Genomic DNA, 18,779 nt, shown 5'->3' with positions numbered 1-18,779 from the left:
ACTCTGCCGTTTACAGAAACACCCCAGTAAACTACTGTACTGGCACACAGTAGAGCGTAGAGGGAAAGGTGCGCCGTATGGTTTTTGGAAGCCAGATTTTGCTTGACTGTTTTTTTGACACCATGTCCCATTTGAAGCCCCCCTGATGCACCAACTCAATAAAAATGACCCCATCTAAGAAACTACACCCCTCAAGGTATTCAAAACTGATTTTTACAAACTTTGTTAACCCTTTAGGTGTTGCACAAGATTTCATGGAAAATAGAGATACAATTTCAAAATTTCACTTTTTTGGCAGATTTTCCATTTAAATATTTTTTTTCCAGTTACAAAGCAAGGGTTAACAGCCAAACAAAACTCATTATTTACGGCCCTGATTCTGTCGTTTACAGAAACACCCCATATGTGGTCGTAAACTGCTGTACGGGCTCACGGCATGGCGCAGAAGGAAAGTAATGCCATACGGTTTTTGGAAGGCAGATTTTGCTGGACTGTTTTTTTTGACACCATGTCCCATTTGAAGCCCCCCTAGAGTAGAAACTCCAAAAAAGTGACCCCATTTTAGAAACTACGGGATAGGGTGGCAGTTATGTTGGTACTAGTTTAGGGTACATATGATTTTTGGTTGTTCTATATTACACTTTTTGTGCGGCAAGGTAACAAGAAATAGCTTTTTGGCACTTTTTTTTGTTATTTACAACATTCATCTGACAGGTTAGATCATGTGGTAATTTTATAGAGCAGGTTGTCACGGACGCGGCGATACCCAATATGTATACAATTTTTTTTATTTATGTACGTTTTACACAATGATTTCATTTTTAAAACAAAAAAATGTTTGTGTCTCCATAGTCTAAGAGCCATTTTTTTTCATTTTTTGGGCTATTTTCTTAAGTAGGGTCTCATTTTTGGCGGGATGAGGTGACTGATTGGCACGATTTTGGGGTGCATATGACTTTTTGATCGCTTGCTATTACACTTTTTGTGACGTAAGATGACCGTTTTTTTTTTTTATTTATTTTTAACGGTGGTCATCTGAGGGGTTAGGTCATGTGATATTTTTATAGAGCCGGTCGATATGGACGCGGCGATACCCAATATGTATACTTTTTTATTTAAGTTTTACACAATGATTTCATTTTTTAAACAAAAAAAAAAAATCATGTTTTAGCGTTTCCATAGTCTAAGAGCCATAGTTTTTTCAGTTTTGGGCGATTATCTTGGGTAGGGTATGATTTTTGCGGGATGAGATGACGGTTTGATTGGTACTAATTTGGTGTACATGCAACTTTTTGGATCACTTTTATTACCTTTTTTGGGAAGGTGGGCAAAATGTAAATTTCCTCATAGTTTTTATTTTTATGGCGTTCACCGTGCGGGGAATGTAACATGACCGTTTTATAGATCAGGTCGTTACGGACGCGGCGATACCTAATATGTGTAGTGCATTTTATTTTTTTAATTTTTATTCAGTGATAAAGTTTTTTTTTTTCTTAACTTTTTTTCAATTTTTTTACATTTTTTGACCCAGACCCACTTGGTTCTTGAAGATCCAGTGGGTCTGATGTCTGTATAATACAGTACAGTACACTATATAGGGTATTGTACTGCATTTTACTTACACTTTGTCTGAACAGATCTATGCCTTTAGCACAGATCTGTTCAGCACCATGGACAGCAGGATGCCTCAGAAGGCGCCCCGTTGCCATGGGAACCTTCCCCGTCTGCTCAGTTGTGGCCACAACTTCACAGACGGGGAAGGGCAAGGAGGGGGGCTGTCTGGGGGCTCTCTCCATCGGGGGGCTGCAAAGGCACAGCAGCCCCCTGATGGGAGAGGGAGGGAGCTCCCTGGGCTGTTAACTTTTTCCATACAGCGGTTTGTACGGACCGCGTATGGAAAGGGTTAAACGGCTGACATCGCATCACAGATTTTATACAAAAATTTGTTTTGCAAACAGTCGGTTGCTGCTGTGCATAGGGTTCCCACCCCAGGTAATATTTTTACAAAGATCACAGCAGATAAGTGAGATATTCTTTGCGTTTTTATTTTTATTTTGTTTCAAAATAAAGTATAGTGACATACGGCAGTACATGTGCCGTATGTCACTATACTTTATTTTGAAACAAAATAAAAAGAAAAACACAAAGAATATCTCACTTATCTGCTGTGATCTTTGTAAAAATCGCATCACAGATGTCAGCCGTTTATACCAGGGTGTCACCAATGTGCTGACACCCTGGTATACCCACTGGCCACCAACGATTATTGGCTCCCGCACCCCCCCTGCACCACCCGCCCACATAAAATCATTCAGGGGTGCAGGGGGGGGGGGGGGGGGGGTGAATAAAACTTTATTTGGGGCATTTTTAAGTTTAATCCCCGAGGTCAGAGACCGCAGGGATCAGAATCGGCAGAAAGCGCAGCAAACCGCAGGTCTGAATTGACCAGCGGTTTGCTGCAATCGCCGGCATCCTGCTTGGTTTAACCCCCGCACTGCCGCAATCTCATTTTAAACTCATGATGTACCGGTACGTCATGGGTCCTTAAGAACTCGGGAAACATGCCGTTCCGGTACGTCATGCATTCCTAAGGGGTTAATACACCTCTATGTCCAGAAGAATGTTCACTACCCCCCCAAAGAAAACTTTCTATAAATACTTAACTGTGCTGGAGCCCAGTCCTGCCCATCTGCAGTAAGTCCTACTCCTCCTCCTCTTCTTCTCTCCACCTCCAAATCTCTGCGCAGGCTGCTGGCGCATTTGCATTTCACTTAATTAAGCTGCCAGGCCGCGTAGGCACACTTTTCCTTTCTGTATCACACAGCCTGCACGATATCTGGAGTGGCTGAATGATGAAGTCGCAACAGCTTGGAGGTGGAGAGAAGAAGGGGAGGAGCGGGGCTCACTGCTGATGGGCATGGCTGGGCCCCAGCAAGGTTTAAAGGGCTTCTCTCACTAGAATCATTGTAGTTCTACAGGCTGACCTGTGACATGTAGGCAAGTCAGCATAAGCCAGCAGTCTGGGTTCCATTCCCATCTGTGGCTTTATTTCTGAGAAAACTGAACTTTTAAAATACAGTCCTCGACCCAAATTAAGGCCCTTACTGGTGCTGACTGCAGCCCCATAACCATCAGATAGCATCTGAGACTGAAGGGCTTAAAAAACAAAAAAAGTCTTCAAAGACCTCGTCTCCTTGAATGCCACAGAACTGCTTGTTTGGACTTTGCAAGAGAGCACCAAACTTGGGACATTCAAAGGTGGAAGAAAGTTTTATTCTCTGATGAGAAAAAATTTAACCTTGATGGTCCTGATGGTTTCCAACGTTACTGGCATGACAAGCAGATCCCACCTGAGATGTTTTCTATGCGCCACAGTGGAGGGGGCGCCATAATGGTCTGGGGTGCTTTTTCCTTCAGTGGAACAATGGAGCTTCAGGAAGTGCAGGGGCGTCAAACGGCCGCTGGCTCTGTCCAGATGTTGCAGAGAGCATTCCTCATGACTGAGGGCCCTCGTCTGTGTGGTAACGACTGGGTTTTTCAACAGGACAACGCTACAGTACACAATGCCCGCAGGACAAGGGACTTCTTCCAGGAGAATAACATCACTCTTTTGGCCCATCCTGCGTGTTTCCCTGATCTAAATCCAATTGAGAACCTTTGGGGATGGATGGCAAGGGAAGTTTACAAAAATGACCAATAGTTCCAGACAGTAGATGGCCTTCGTGCGGCTGTCTTCACCACTTGGAGAAATGTTCCCACTCACCTCATGGAAACGCTTGCATAAAGCATGCCAAAACTAATTTTTTAAGTGATAAACAATAACAGCGGAGCTACTCATTAGTTTTTTTTTTTGGAGGTGTGGTCCTAAACTTTTGATCAGCTGAAAAACAGCCTGTTTCGGTTTATTCGTTGTTTTCATTAAATTGAATGCTCAAAAAATGTTTTGTCTCACTCCCATTTCTTCTTGTTGCATGTTGAAGCTCTACTTGGAACCTTGTTAAAGGGAACCTGTCACCAGGATTTTGTGCATAGAGCTGGGGACATGGGCTGCTAGATGGCCGCTAGCACATCTGCAATACCCAGTCCCCATAGCTCTGTGTGTTTTTATTGTGTTAAAAAACTGTTTTGATCCATATGCAAATGAACCTGATATGAGTCCTGTGTCCAGAGAGTCGTCAAATTTTCTGAGCCCAGCACCGCCCCGCGTCCTCCGAATCTCCTCCTTGCTGGCTGACGTCACAGAGCTGGAGCGCCGAAATCAGGTTCATTTGCATATGGATCAAAACGGTTTTTCTAACACAATAAAAGCACACAGAGCTATGGGGACTGGGTATTGCAGATGTGCTAGCGGACATCTAGCAGCCCATATCCCCAGCTCTATGCACAAAATCCTGGTGACAGGTTGCCTTTAACCCCTTAAGGACACAGGGCGTACAGGTACGCCCTTGTGCCCTGGTACTTAAGGACACAGGGCGTACATGTACGCCCTGTGCATTTTCGATCACTGCCGTGCGGCTGGCAGTGATCGGAACCCGGTGCCTGCTCAAATCATTGAGCAGGCAACTAGGCTAAATGCGCGGGGGGGTCCCGTGACCCCCCCATGTCGGCGATCGCGGCAAACCGCAGGTCAATTCAGACCTGCGGTTTGCTGCGATTTCTGCAGTTTCTGATCCCCGCGGTCCCTGACCGCGGGGATCAGAAACTTTTGCATTTGTAAAATATAAATGTATCCCTCCCCCCTGCACCCCTTAGTGATTTTTGCCCGGTGGGAGGTGCAGGGGGAGGGTTGCGGGCGGTGCGGGCGGTGCGGGAGGCGGGCGGTGCGGTAGGCGGGATCGCGATCCCCCGCCCGCCTCCCATTGCGTAATCGTTGGCGTCTAGTGGGTTATACCAGGGTGCCAGCACATTGCTGGCACCCTGGTATAAACGGCTGACATCGGTGATGCGATGTCAGCCGTTTAACCCTTTCCATACAGCGGTCCGTACGGACCGCTGTATGGAAAAGGTTAACAGTAAGAGGGAGCTCCCTCCCTCTCCGATCGGGGGGCTGCTGTGCCTTTGCAGCCCCCCGATGGGAGAGGGAGAGAGCTCCCAGGCAGCCCCCCCAAGCCCCGTCCTTACCCTTCCCCGTCTGCGAAGTTCTGGCCACTACTGAGCAGACGGGGAAGGTTCCCATGGCAACAGGACGCCTCTCAGGCGTCCTGCTGTCCATGGTGCTGAACAGATCTGTGCTGAAAGCATAGATCTGTTCAGTGTAAGTAAAATACAGTTACAGATACCTATATAGGTTCTGTACTGTATTTTACAGACATCAGACCCACTGGATCTTCAAGAACCAAGTGGGTCTGGGTCAAAAAAAAAGTGAAAAAAGTGAAAAATAAAGTAAAAATCAAAAAACACATTTATCACTGATTAAAAATGAAAAAAATAAAATTCCCTACACATGTTTGGTATCGCCGCGTCCGTAACGACCTGATCTATAAAACGGTCATGTTACTTTACCCGAACGGTGAACGCCATAAAAATAAAAAATTAAAAACTATGATGAAATTGGAATTTTGCCCACCTTACTTCCCAAAAAAAGGTAATAAAAGTGATCAAAAAAGTCGCATCTACGCCAAAATTGTAACAATCAAACCGTTATCTCATCCCGCAAAAATCATACCCTACCCAAGATAATCGCCCAAAAACTGAAAAAGTTATGGCTCTTAGACTATGGAAACACTAAAACATGATTTATTTTGTTTCAAAAATGAAATCATTGTGTAAAACTTACATAAAAAAAAAAGTATACATATTAGGTATCGCCGCGTCCGTATTGAACGGCTCTATAAAAATATCACATGAACTAACCCCTCAGATGACCACCGTAAAAAAATTAAAATAAAAACGGTGTAAAAAAAGCCATTTTTTGTCATCTTCCGTCACAAAAAGTGTAATAGCAAGCAATCAAAAAGTCATGTGCACCCCAAAATAGTGCCAATCAAACCGTCATCTCATCCCACAAAAAATGAGACCCTACTTAAGATAATCGCCCAAAAATTTAAAAAACTATGGCTCTTAGACTATGGAGACACTAAAACATTTTTTTTGTTTTAAAAATGAAATTATTGTGTAAAACGTACATAAATAAAAAAAATTGTATACATATTGGGTATCACCACGTCCGTGACAACCTGCTCTTTAAAATTACGTCATGATCTAACCTGTCAGATGAATGGTGTAAATAACAAAAAAAAAAAAACGGTGCCAAAAAAGCAATTTCTTGTTACCTTGCCGCACAAAAAGTGTAATATAGAGCAACCAAAAATCATATGTACCCTAAACTTGTACCAACAAAACTGCCACCCTATCCCGTAGTTTCTAAAATGGGGTCACTTTTTTGGAGTTTCTACTCTAGGGGTGCATCAGGGGGCTTCAAATGGGACATGGTGTCAAAAAAACCAGTCCAGCAAAATCTGCCTTCCAAAAACCGTATGGCATTCCTTTCCTTCTGCGCCCTGCCGTGTGCCCGTACAGCGGTTTACGACCACATATGGGGTGTTTCTGTAAACTACAGAATCAGGGCCATAAATAATGAGTTTTGTTTGGCTGTTAACCCTTGCTTTGTAACTGGAAAAAAAATATTAAAATGGAAAATCTGCCAAAAAAGTGAAATTTTGAAATTGTATCTCTATTTTCCATTAAATCTTGTGCAACACCTAAAGGGTTGACAAAGTTTGTGAAATCAGTTTTGAATACCTTGAGGGGTGTAGTTTCTTAGATGGGGTCACTTTTTTGGAGTTTCTACTCTAGGGGTGCATCAGGGGGGCTTCAAATGGGACATGGTGTAAAAAAAACTGTCCAGCAAAATCTGGCTTCCAAAAACCATACGGCGCACCTTTCCCTCTACGCCCTGCCGTGTGCCCGTACAGCAGTTTACGGCCACATATTGGGTGTTTCTGTAAACTACAGAATCAGGGCCATGAATAATGAGTTTTGTTTGGCTGTTAACCCTTGCTTTGTAACTGGAAAAAAAATATTAAAATGGAAAATCTGCCAAAAAAGTGAAATTTTGAAATTGTATCTCTATTTTCCATTAAATCTTGTGCAACACCTAAAGGGTTGACAAAGTTTGTGAAATCAGTTTTGAATACCTTGAGGGGTGTAGTTTCTTAGATGGGGTCACTTTTTTGGAGTTTCTACTCTAGGGGTGCATCAGGGGGGCTTCAAATGGGACATGGTGTAAAAAAAACTGTCCAGCAAAATCTGGCTTCCAAAAACCATACGGCGCACCTTTCCCTCTACGCCCTGCCGTGTGCCCGTACAGCAGTTTACGGCCACATATTGGGTGTTTCTGTAAACTACAGAATCAGGGCCATGAATAATGAGTTTTGTTTGGCTGTTAACCCTTGCTTTGTAACTGGAAAAAAAATATTAAAATGGAAAATCTGCCAAAAAAAGTGAAATTTTGAAATTGTATCTCTATTTTCCATTAAATCTTGTGCAACACCTAAAGGGTTAACAAAGTTTGTAAAATCAGTTTTGAATACCTTGAGGGGTGTAGTTTCTTAGATGGGGTCACTTTTATGGAGTTTCTACTCTAGGGGTGCATCAGGGGGCTTCAAATGGGACATGGTTTCAAAAAAACTGTCCAGCAAAACATGCCTTCCAAAAACCAAACGGCGCACCTTTCACTCTACGCCCCGCTGTGTGGCCGTACAGTAGTTTACGGCCACATATGGCGTGTTTCTGTAAACGGCAGAGTCAGGGCCATAAAGATACAGTCTTGTTTGGCTGTTAACCCTTGCTTTGTTAGTGGAAAAAATGGGTTAAAATGGAAAATTAGGCAAAAAAATGAAATTCTCAAATTTCATCCCCATTTGCCAATAACTCTTGTGCAACACCTAAAGGGTTAACAAAGTTTGTAAAATCAGTTTTGAATACCTTAAGGGGTGTAGTTTCTTAGATGGGGTCACTTTTATGGAGTTTCTACTCTAGGGGTGCATCAGCGGGCTTCAAATGGGACATGGTGTCAAAAAACCAGTCCAGCAAAACATGCCTTCCAAAAACCAAACGGCGCACCTTTCACTCTACGCCCCGCTGTGTGGCCGTACAGTAGTTTACGGCCACATATGGGGTGTTTCTGTAAACGGCAGAGTCAGGGCAATAAAGATACAGTCTTGTTTGGCTGTTAACCCTTGCTTTGTTAGTGGAAAAAATTGGTTAAAATGGAAAATTAGGCAATAAAATGAAATTCTCAAATTTCATCCCCATTTGCCAATGACTCTTGTGCAACACCTAAAGGGTTAACAAAGTTTGTAAAATCAGTTTTGAATACCTTGAGGGGTGTAGTTTATAGAATGGGGTAATTTTTGGGTGGTTTCTATTATGTAAGCCTCGCAAAGTGACTTCAGAGCTGTAGTATTCCCTAAAAATTGGGTTTTTGTAAATTTCTGAAAAATTTCAAGATTTGCTTCTAAACTTCTAAGCCTTGTAACATCCCCAAAAAATAAAATATCATTCCCAAAATAATTCAAACATGAAGTAGACATATGGGGAATGTAAAGTCATCACAATTTTTAAGGGTATTACTATGTATTACAGAAGTAGAGAAACTGAAACTTTGAAATTTGCTAATTTTTCCCAATTTTTGGTAAATTTGACATTTTTTTATGCAAAAAAAAATATTTTTTTTAACTTTATTTTACCAGTGTCATGAAGTACAATATGTGACGAAAAAACAATCTCAGAATGGCCTGGATAAGTCAAAGCGTTTTAAAGTTATCATCACTTAAAGTGACACTGGTCAGATTTTCAAAAAATGGCCTGGTCCTAAGGTGTAAAAAGGCTGTGTCCCTAAGGGGTTAAGATCCAGCCATGCTAAATATGATTTTTTTGCCATTTTTCAAGTGGTCTTAAACGTTTGATCAATCAGGACTGTTTGAAATAGCAGAGACTCGTACATGTATGGCGCTGGAAGCCTAAGGGTTCATGTAAATTTATGACATAACAAGTACACCATTTAGATTGGTGTTTGTGTGTCGGTCTCACTGTATCCACAGTTATGGTCAGCTGAAATATTGCATAAGACATTTTTCTTTATCAGGTCACATTACAGCCCAGTCTGTATGCAGCAGCACTCTCATATAGGGATAGCTGTCAATCACTGATAGGACCGCCCACATAACTCCTAAACCCAAACTGAACATGAACTCAGCTCATCCTGCTCTATCACATACTGCCTATAGGCTGCACTGCATTTTCATGGTTACAGGTCCCCTTTAAGTACAAAAACTATTATCACATTGCAATAAGCACTGCACTTACCAAATAGCATTGACTCCTTTTGAAATTCTTTGCTAAGGTGACAGCGCTTTGTTAGGGTGCAGACATATCTCTCCAAGACATACCAGCACATCTCATAATAGAAGGGATAACGGAACTTTGCATGCACCTTCGGGGAGAAAAGAAAAATCACAAGTAAGGGTGGGTTCACACTAGCGTTAGGGATTCAGTTATCGTTTTCAGTTATAACGGAAAATAACGGAATCCATAAAAGGGAAGGACGGATCCGTTCTTCTGCCCATAGACTTGTATCATGACGTAATGCAAAACGGAAGCCTTTAAAAGACATTCCGTTTGCTTTCCGTCATAATAGAAGTCTATGGGAATCAAAACGGATCCGTCTGGGTCCCGTTAACGCTAGTGTGAACCCTCCCTAACACAAACTTCACCACATATAGCCATCTTTACAACCACCACCTATCTCAGGCTGCCTTTTTCTTTTACTAGTATGTAAAGTACACAAGGCATGAGACAGGTGGGAAATCTGCACAGTGCTTTATTGGCCCTGACTTGACTAGATGGGTTGCAAAGAGTGGTATATATGCTGCCTTCCTGCAGCCTCCAGAAAAATCTGCACTGCCGAGAGTGCAACACCATGCCGATTCACTGACAGCATGCAAGCAGACAGCAAATATCTCGCACTATGCCGCCCCAGCTGCAGTTTTCAACAATGCCAGGAGATACACTGCGCAAAGCATACTCGATGCGCACCTCCCTTCTAATAGCCTTTCCACCATTACAAAACCCGTAATGCTAGGGCTACATAACAAAGTCCCTGTAAATAGGAGGAGGCTAGGAGGAAAGGTGGGCAGACCACGTACCGGCTGAGCACAACCACTGAGGATACGGCACAAAAGAACTTTAAGACTCTGGCCCAGATTTACTAATGTGTCTGCGCCAAAAATAAGTCTAAAAAGTGGCACAATTTGGAGCATCTAGCACTTGTTTCCAACATGCTCAGCAAAAGGGTGGGGCTTCTCTGGAAAGGGGAGGAGCATAGGATGCTCAATTTTCCACAATTCTGGATTAAAAAGCAGTCTGAAAGTAAGTCAAGCAATAGTCAGCATAGAGGCAAAGTGTCTATCCCTGCTCCAGATTTCTTATCCCCTGAGGCACTTGATAAATCTGGCAAAGTTCTAGACAACCGGTCTGAGCTTATACCATCTATAGGGTAAATCTGGACCTCTTTGTTTAATAGCCTTCTTTATGACTAAGGACGCCTTCACAGGCAGCAGATTTTTGTTGCAGAATTATCCAGGCCTGAAAATCAGTTCCATTCATTTGAATGGGATGGCAAATACATGGATTTCTCCCTAAGAGAGCTTACTAAAAAGATAGTCCAGGGAGGCATAGTCTCATGACAGGGCTGTAAATGTCAGAGTGGACGTACGTGGAGTAGGGATCCCCCTGCAGCCGTACTGAGCACCCTAGCCTGGAGCCTGCTCGCTCTGCTAGACCCTACACCATGCAAGGCTTTAGCAGAGATTAACGAGCACAGGGCAGAAGTTCAGCACAGCATAGCGCTCCTCTGCCTGTGCCCGTCCTGCTATAGCCTGGCATAGCATATCTGTGCCAGGCTTCAGGAGAGCAGCCCTGCTACAGGCAAGAGTAGCAATGTGCTATGGAGTGTATGACAATACGGACTGCAAAGTGCTATACTCACCCGCATGGAAAACAAAAATAATGTACATTAGAAATGACTATTTTAGGGCATTTAAAGTAGGTTTTAATCTATTTATGTTCGGATACACTTCAAGCTTATTGAAGAGGACCCATCACCTCTCCTTACATGTCTGTTTTCATAATGACTTGCATGCGCCTTGTAAAAATTCTGGAGCCTCTATTCTTACCACTCTATGTTGTGCTATTCCTCTATTATTCATGCTAGATATTATGGGGTCCAGATGGGTGTTACCAGTTGGGGTACTTGGCTGCACAGTGTCGGACTGGGCACGGACACCACCCCAACTGGTAACACCCATTTGGACTATCATTGCAAACTGGTAGGAATTCATCCATAACTTGTAGCAGGAATGATAAAGGAATGGCACATAAGAGTCATAAGAATAGATGTTTAGAAATTATTACATGGGGAATGCAAGTAGTTACTAACACAGACCTGTCAGGAGAGGCGACAGGTCCTCCTTAAAAGGGCTACACATGTACAAGTGAATGGTCCTGGGTTTGGGACCAAGGTCACCATCTCCATGAAGTTTGCATGTTCTTCATCCGTGTGGGTTTACACAGATTTACCTCCCACACTTTAAATATATACTGACAGGTTTACTGCCTTCCTAGGAAACGGACCTCAGTATCTGACTAAAATTTGGAAGATTTGTTAGCCCTTTGGGGAACAATAACTGATGTAAACGATGACAAACTCTGCACAGAATAAGCCACCACTCCAGGACTGACGATGGTGACCAAAGGGGCAGACATTTATCTGGACTTCCTCCCCTAGGGCCACTTGCACAGTAGATAAAGGTATCCATACACGGGTCCACTGATCATAGTTTTGCAATGCATATGGACAATGCTAACCACAGCCACAGATATCTAGTTGGGTTTCCTCTTTTTAATAACCAGTGAAATCTCAGAATAGAGGTGGGATCAGGGACATTCTGCCTGGATGAGACTTCTTAAGGCCTCTTGCACGTTATGGCTTTTTTCAGTATTTTGCGGTTCACAAAAAATACGGATGACGTCCGTGTGCATTCCGTTTTTTTGCAGCACGGCCCCTAATAGAACAATACTATCCTTGCCCGCAATGTGTACAATAATAGGACATGTCTTATCTTTGAACAGAATGGAAAAATGGAAAGCATATGGAGCATCTTCAGTTTTTTTTTTTTGCGGATCCATTGAAATGAATGGTTCCGTATACAGAATGCAAACAGGAAAAAAAAAAACTGTGTGCAAGAGGCCTTAGAGAGAGGTGTTGTTTCCCCTTTAAGGGCTCTTTCACACTTGCGTTGTCCGGATCCGTCGTGTACTCCATTTGCCGGAAGTGCCCGCCGGATCCGTAACACCGCAAGTGAACTGAAAGCATTTGAAGACTGATCCGTCTTCAAAATGCGTTCAGTGTTACTATGGCAGCCAGGATGCTATTAAAGTCCTGGTTGCAATAGTAGTAGTGGGGAGCAGTATACTTACCGTCCGTGCGGCTCCCGGGGCGCTCCAGAGTGACGTCAGAGCTCTCCCATGCGCATGGATGACGTCTCCATGCGATCACGTCATCCATGTGCGTGGGGCGCCCTGACGTCACTCTGAAGCGCCCCGGGAGCCGCACGGATGGTAAGTATACTGCTCCCCCGCTCCCCACTACACTTTACCATGGCAAACAGGACTTTAGCATCCTGGCAGCCAAGGTAACCATTCAGAAAAAGCTAAACGTCGGATCCGGCAATGCGCCGAAACAACGTTTAGCTTAAGGCCGAATCCGGATTAATGCCTTTCAATGGGCATTAATTCCAGATCCGGCCTTGCGGCAAGTGTTCAGGATTTTTGGCCGGAGCAAAAAGCGCAGCATGCTGCAGTATTTTCTCCGGCCAAAAAACGTTCCGGTCCTGAACTGAAGACATCCTGATGCATCCTGAACGGATTTCTCTCTATTCAGAATGCATTGGGATAATCCTGATCAGGATTTTTCCGGCATAGAGCCCCGACGACGGAACTCTATGCCGGAAAAGAACAACGCAAGTGTGAAAGAGCCCTAAACTGGATACAGTGGGATCTGGAAAATCTGTCTCTGTTTTAAACTCAGGCCTATAAATCCCACTGGAGCCTGGTCACTGGGTATGTGCTGTGACAGGTCCTTGTGTCATCCTGACATACGGTGCCTATAGTCTCAATCTGCTTTCAAGAAAGGTCATAGAAGGTTACATTGATGCATCAGGGGAGCAGGCAGGGAAGATGACACTGCAGTGATCTGACGGCCCCGGAGCAGTCCTTACCCTTGTCCTGTCTTCTATCTCAGACACACGGAGTTGCATGGGAATATTAAAGCTGTGCAGTATGTTGCCTCCGAACACCAGCGAGTCTGCAGGAGTGTACACGGCATGGATCCATCCTACAAGCAGAAAGTAAGCGGCAGTGAGGAGATCGGCGGCTGCACACACGGGGCGGCCTCACGGCGGAGGCCTGCGGCAGCACACGGCCGGCTGCTGGCACCGAGCTGACCGTCGGGCTTCATCCTGCGTGTGAGAAGAACGCGGGGAGGCAGCCTCCCATCAGCGGGAAGAAAGCGGGCGGACTTCGGCCACGACTCACGCTCCCAACCCCCTCCCCACGGGGAAAACCGCACACGCGAGAGCCATCAGATCCTGACCGCGCTACGTGTACTACTCCGAGGAAGCGACAGGAGAGAGGAAGTGGAAACGAGCCTCGGCCAGGAGAGCGCATCCACTGTGTGCGGGCGGGACGAGGCGGCCATTGGCCACACAGCCCTACACTCTGATCTGTAGACACCACATGGGGATAGCTATCAGGACCCAAATCTGTGCCCCTCGTGAAACCCGTCCCTGATCTGGTGTGCAGCAGGCAGATGAGATGGCCACAGCAAAAACTAACGCTGGGCAGTGCACGATGCCCCATGGTTTCATGCCAAGTCTGGTCCAATTAGATGTAGAAAGGGGTGACCAGTGTCCTGCATCCTGTAAGGAGTAGCCATGGAAAACTTTTTTCCTTCGAGTAATTCTCTTGCCGCCTTCCCTTGTTTATGTGACATGTAATACACATATAGGGTACTTTAACACTTGCGGCAGAGGATCCAGCAATCCAGACGCAAACTCATGGCATTTGTCAGACTGATCCGGATGCGGATCCGTCTGACAAATGCATTGCAATAGCGGATCAGTCTCCGGTGTCATCTGGAAAAACTGATGCGGTATATATATATATTTTTTTGCATTTTTAAAGGTCTGCGCATGCACAGACTGAAAAGCCGGAACCGTTTTGCCAGTACACTTAATGCTGGAAACGGCACTAATACACTTCAATGTAAATTAATGCCGGATCCGGCATGTGTTCAGTCTTTGTGGCCGGAGATCAAACTGCAGCATGCTGCGGTATTTTCTCCGTCCAAATAACGCAAGAGGGACTGAACTGATGCATCCTGAACGCATTAGGGTGAAACTGATCAGTTCTTTTCTGGTATTGAGCCCCTAGGACGGAACGCAATATCAGAAAAGAAAAAAGCTAGTGTGAAAGTACCCTAATGGCTTTCTGTCCCATCATAATCTAACGTGTATGATCAGTTTTATTGGCCATATAGCAGATTGCTAGCTTTCCCCAGGGGCAGACTGCCATAGACCAGCAATGCCCAACCTGTGGCCCCCCAGCTGTTGCAAAACTACAACTCCCAGCATGCTTGGACAGCCTACAGCTATTAGGGCATGCTGGGAGTTGTAGTTTTGAAATAGCTGGAGGGCTGCAGGTTGAGCATCCCTGGCATAGACCCTACAATTCCAAAATTAAAAAGGAGTTTTCCAGGCTTTTACCACTGATGACCTATCCTCAGGATAAGTCATCAATATCAGATCGGTGGGGGAATGACACCCGACACCCTCGCGATCAGCTGTATGAGGAGATGGCACGCGCAGTGCACACTTGCCACCTCTCTTCCAGTCAGCTGCTGTCTATGGTCTTTGCCATAGATAGCAGCAGCGGACAGGAAGAGGGAAGGGAGACATGCCATGCACATTGCACGCACAGTATCCTCATACAGCTGATTAGTGGGGGTGCCGGGAGTCAAACCCCCGCCGATCCGATATTGATGACCTATCCTGAGGATAGTCTAATAGAGGAGGCCACAGCACTCATCAATTGTATGGCTATTCCCAGGTGCATGTCCCTTTTAGATCCCTTCTCCACCTCAAGATCACATTTCTTCAGAGCGTACACCAGCTTGATGAAGGGCTCCAAAATGATATAGGCCCGAAACATCGCTCTACTGATGTGCACTAACCTGTCTGGCTGAATAAATATTCCACTTTGCAATCACTACTGGAGCGCTGTCTGATTATGTGACACACTATCCTGAGGATAGGTTATCAATAGTAAAAGCCCGGACAACCCCTTTAATTTTGGAATTGGAGAACACAGTAAATACTTTAGATAAACCATTACCTGATGGAATAAAGAAGGTGTGTCCCTGCTTCAGTTCAATCCTCTGACAACCCTGTGATCGGTCTCCCAAGAAGATGTCAGTTTGCTTCCCTGATAACAGCCATTCCTCATAAAGCTGCAAATTATACACCGTAGGAGGAATCAACCAAAATACCTGTGGTAGAGATGAGAGATGGCACTCACTAAAAGTCATGACCAAGAAAGGAGGGAAAAGAAAAATGAAGCAAAAATAGGTCTGTTTTATCTTCCACTTTACTTCTAGACTCTGTTCATATCTGTATGTTTTTTGTAACCAATCATTTCTTAAAGGGGTTGGCCGATTTTCTATATTAATGACATGATGGCCTGACTACCGCCATCCCCACCGATCAGCACTTGTTCGAGCGCTGCCTTCTCTTCAGTGTTTACCTGCAGCAGCGAGCAATGCAATTACATCTCAGCCACCCTATTCACTTGAATAGGAAGGAGCTATCCCTTTGAAATGGGAATGGCTTAGTTGTAATTACACTGCTTGTCACGGCAATGTCGACGGAGAGCAGGTAAACGGTGAAGAGAAGACAGCACTCGAATGATAGGTCATCAATATAAAAAAAGCAAAACAACCTCCAAAATCAGTTTCAAAGCAGGCATACAGTCATCTAGAGTAGGCGTCCTGAAATTCTGGGCTTCTAATCCTGAGAAATGCTTCCTTTTACATTTATGTAAATAAGGTTTTAGTGCACTATGGGAAGGGCCAGTCGCTTTGGTGCACACTGATCTTCCATAACGCTGCCCAATGCCTCCCACCATTGTTTGATTAACAGTCACTTAGGCCCCTTGCAGACGAGCGTGCCGGATTCCGTCCGGATGCGTTGCGGGCGGGTTCAGGAAAACCCGCGTGAGTTTGCACGCAATTTGTCTGCAATTGCGTTGTTCAGTTTTTTTCTGTGCGAGTGCAAAGCGTTTTAATGCATTTTGCACGCACATGATAAAAAATTGAATGTTGGTACCCAACATGGTTATAATGGAAAATAATAGCATTCTTAATACAGAACGCCAAGTAAAATGTCCATTGAGGGTTAAAAAATAATAAAAAGAAATTACTCACCTCATCCACTTGATTGCGCAGCCGGCATAGTCTTTCTTCTTCTTGCAGAACCTGCGCTGATGTCATCGCGTTCCCCACGTGGTGAGCGTGGTGACGTCACCGCAGGTCCTGCTGAATAAAGAAATAAATGGATGAGGTGAGTAATTTTTTATTATTTTTTAACCCTAAATGGACATTTTAGTAAGCATTCTGTATTAAAGAATGCTATTATTTTCCATTATAACCATGTTATAATGGAAAATAATAAAGTAAATTGACTTTAATGGGGTCCCGGGGCTCATCCCTATTTATTATCATCATCTCCTTAGCAACTATCCGTGAAAATTGCATTGCATCCGCACTTGCTTGCGGATGCAATGCGATTTTCACGCAGCCCCATTAACTTCTATAGGGCCTGCGTTGTATGAAAAACATCGCTCATGTACACAGCCCCAGAATTCAGTGCGGGTGCTATGCGTTCATGTCATGCATTCCCCCCCCGTGCAGAAAACTCGCTTGTGTGAAAGGGGCCTTAGATCTCATAGGCAGTAGCAAGGACACAGGGAAAGTCAGGTGCACTGACATGAAAATAATATTTGCATTCAAAAAAGCCTCTCTTGGGATTAGAGAATCTGGATTTTCACAAGAAAGGTATGGTTACGTCTTGGGGCCTGTACCCTACATGGTGGTATACCTAGACCTTGGAGATGACGAACATTCTCTATAAGGCCTCTTGCACACAAACTTTTTTTTCCCCCCGTTTACATTCCATTTTTTGTGTTCCCTATACGGATCCATTCATTTTTTTTTTCCCCAAATTTGTTTTATTAGTTTCACCATTTCACAAAATAAAAATATAAGACTTTGATTACAAATTTAATACAAAGGTGATACATAATTTTATCATTTCCATACACAAAATGAAAAATACCCCATGCCCCCACACCTCCTACCCAACTGAGTCACCTCTGCAAAGACTGTCTCTTTTAGTTTACTAATCTAATTTCTGATAGCTAATCCAAACTTGTCTAGTACCTCCTGTCGTATATTCTTTTAGATTTTTACCTGACTCCCTCACCTCTCCACATACCAGTACTCAAATGGCTAGATTCCCCAAAGTGCCCTTAAGGGCTTCTAGACTATACCATTCTGTGTATCTGAATGATTGCATAATGCTTTTAATTTCTTCCTGTGCAAAGCTGTTGGCAATAAAAGTCTTTTATCTTTTAAAAAAACATTTAGTTTTTTTTATCTTTATTTGATTCAGTGTCCAATTTGTCCAGATACATAAAGTGAACCATCCGTGCCTTCACCTCATGAAGCCCAGGTACCTCTGCCTTCAACCACCATTGTAGCAGAAATCGCAGTGAAATCACTAGTGCTGCATCCACTATTAATGGGGGAGAATGCAGAGAGTCTTCAAAATCATGAAAAAGCATAGCCTCGGGAGCTAGTCTCATGTCACATTTCCAGATTTCCCCAATCCAATTTCTGACCTGACCCCAAAATGTCTGCACCTGCGGGCAAAGCCATATACAGGTCCTTCTAAAAAAATTAGCATATTGTGATAAAGTTCATTATTTTCTGTAATGTACTGATAAACATTAGACTTTCATATATTTTAGATTCATTACACACAACTGAAGTAGTTCAAGCCTTTTATTGTTTTAATATTGATGATTTTGGCATACAGCTCATGAAAACCCAAATTTCCTATCTCAAAAAATTTGCATATTTCATCCGACCAATAAAAGAAAACTGTTTTTAATACAAAAAAAGTCAACCTTCAAATAATTATGTTCAGTTATGCACTCAATACTTGGTCGGGAATCCTTTTGCAGAAATGACTGCTTCAATGCGGCGTGGCATGGAGGCAATCAGCCTGTGGCACTGCTGAGGTGTTATGGAGACCCAGGATGCTTCGATAGCGGCCTTAAGCTCATCCAGAGTGTTGGGTCTTGCGTCTCTCAACTTTCTCTTCCCAATATCCCACAGATTCTCTATGGGGTTCAGGTCAGGAGAGTTGGCAGGCCAATTGAGCACAGTAATACCATGGACAGTAAACCATTTACCAGTGGTTTTGGCACTGTGAGCAGGTGCCAGGTCGTGCTGAAAAATGAAATCTTCATCTCCATAAAGCTTTTCAGCAGATGGAAGCATGAAGTGCTCCAAAATCTCCTGATAGCTAGCTGCATTGACCCTGCCCTTGATAAAACACAGTGGACCAACACCAGCAGCTGACATGGCACCCCAGACCATC

General features: G+C 44.0%; 1 protein-coding gene across 5 annotated transcripts in view; it reads right to left on the bottom strand.

The window, feature by feature from the left end:
• Positions 1-18,779, bottom strand: part of LOC122924538 (lysine-specific demethylase 2B) — a 249,850-nt gene that overhangs the window by 80,371 nt on the left and 150,700 nt on the right. For all 5 annotated transcript variants that reach the window (XM_044275743.1, XM_044275744.1, XM_044275746.1 and 2 more), the window contains 3 exons: positions 15,454-15,607; positions 13,281-13,396; positions 9,310-9,436 (listed from right to left, as the gene is read on the bottom strand). In XM_044275743.1, coding sequence (XP_044131678.1) covers positions 9,310-9,436; positions 13,281-13,396; positions 15,454-15,607 — 397 coding nt within the window. The remainder of the gene's footprint in view (positions 1-9,309; positions 9,437-13,280; positions 13,397-15,453; positions 15,608-18,779) is intronic.

Source organism: Bufo gargarizans, chromosome 1, assembly GCF_014858855.1.
Source record: "Bufo gargarizans isolate SCDJY-AF-19 chromosome 1, ASM1485885v1, whole genome shotgun sequence".
Taxonomy (NCBI): Eukaryota; Metazoa; Chordata; class Amphibia; order Anura; family Bufonidae; genus Bufo; species Bufo gargarizans.
This window is presented reverse-complemented; position numbering and strand designations above follow the sequence as displayed.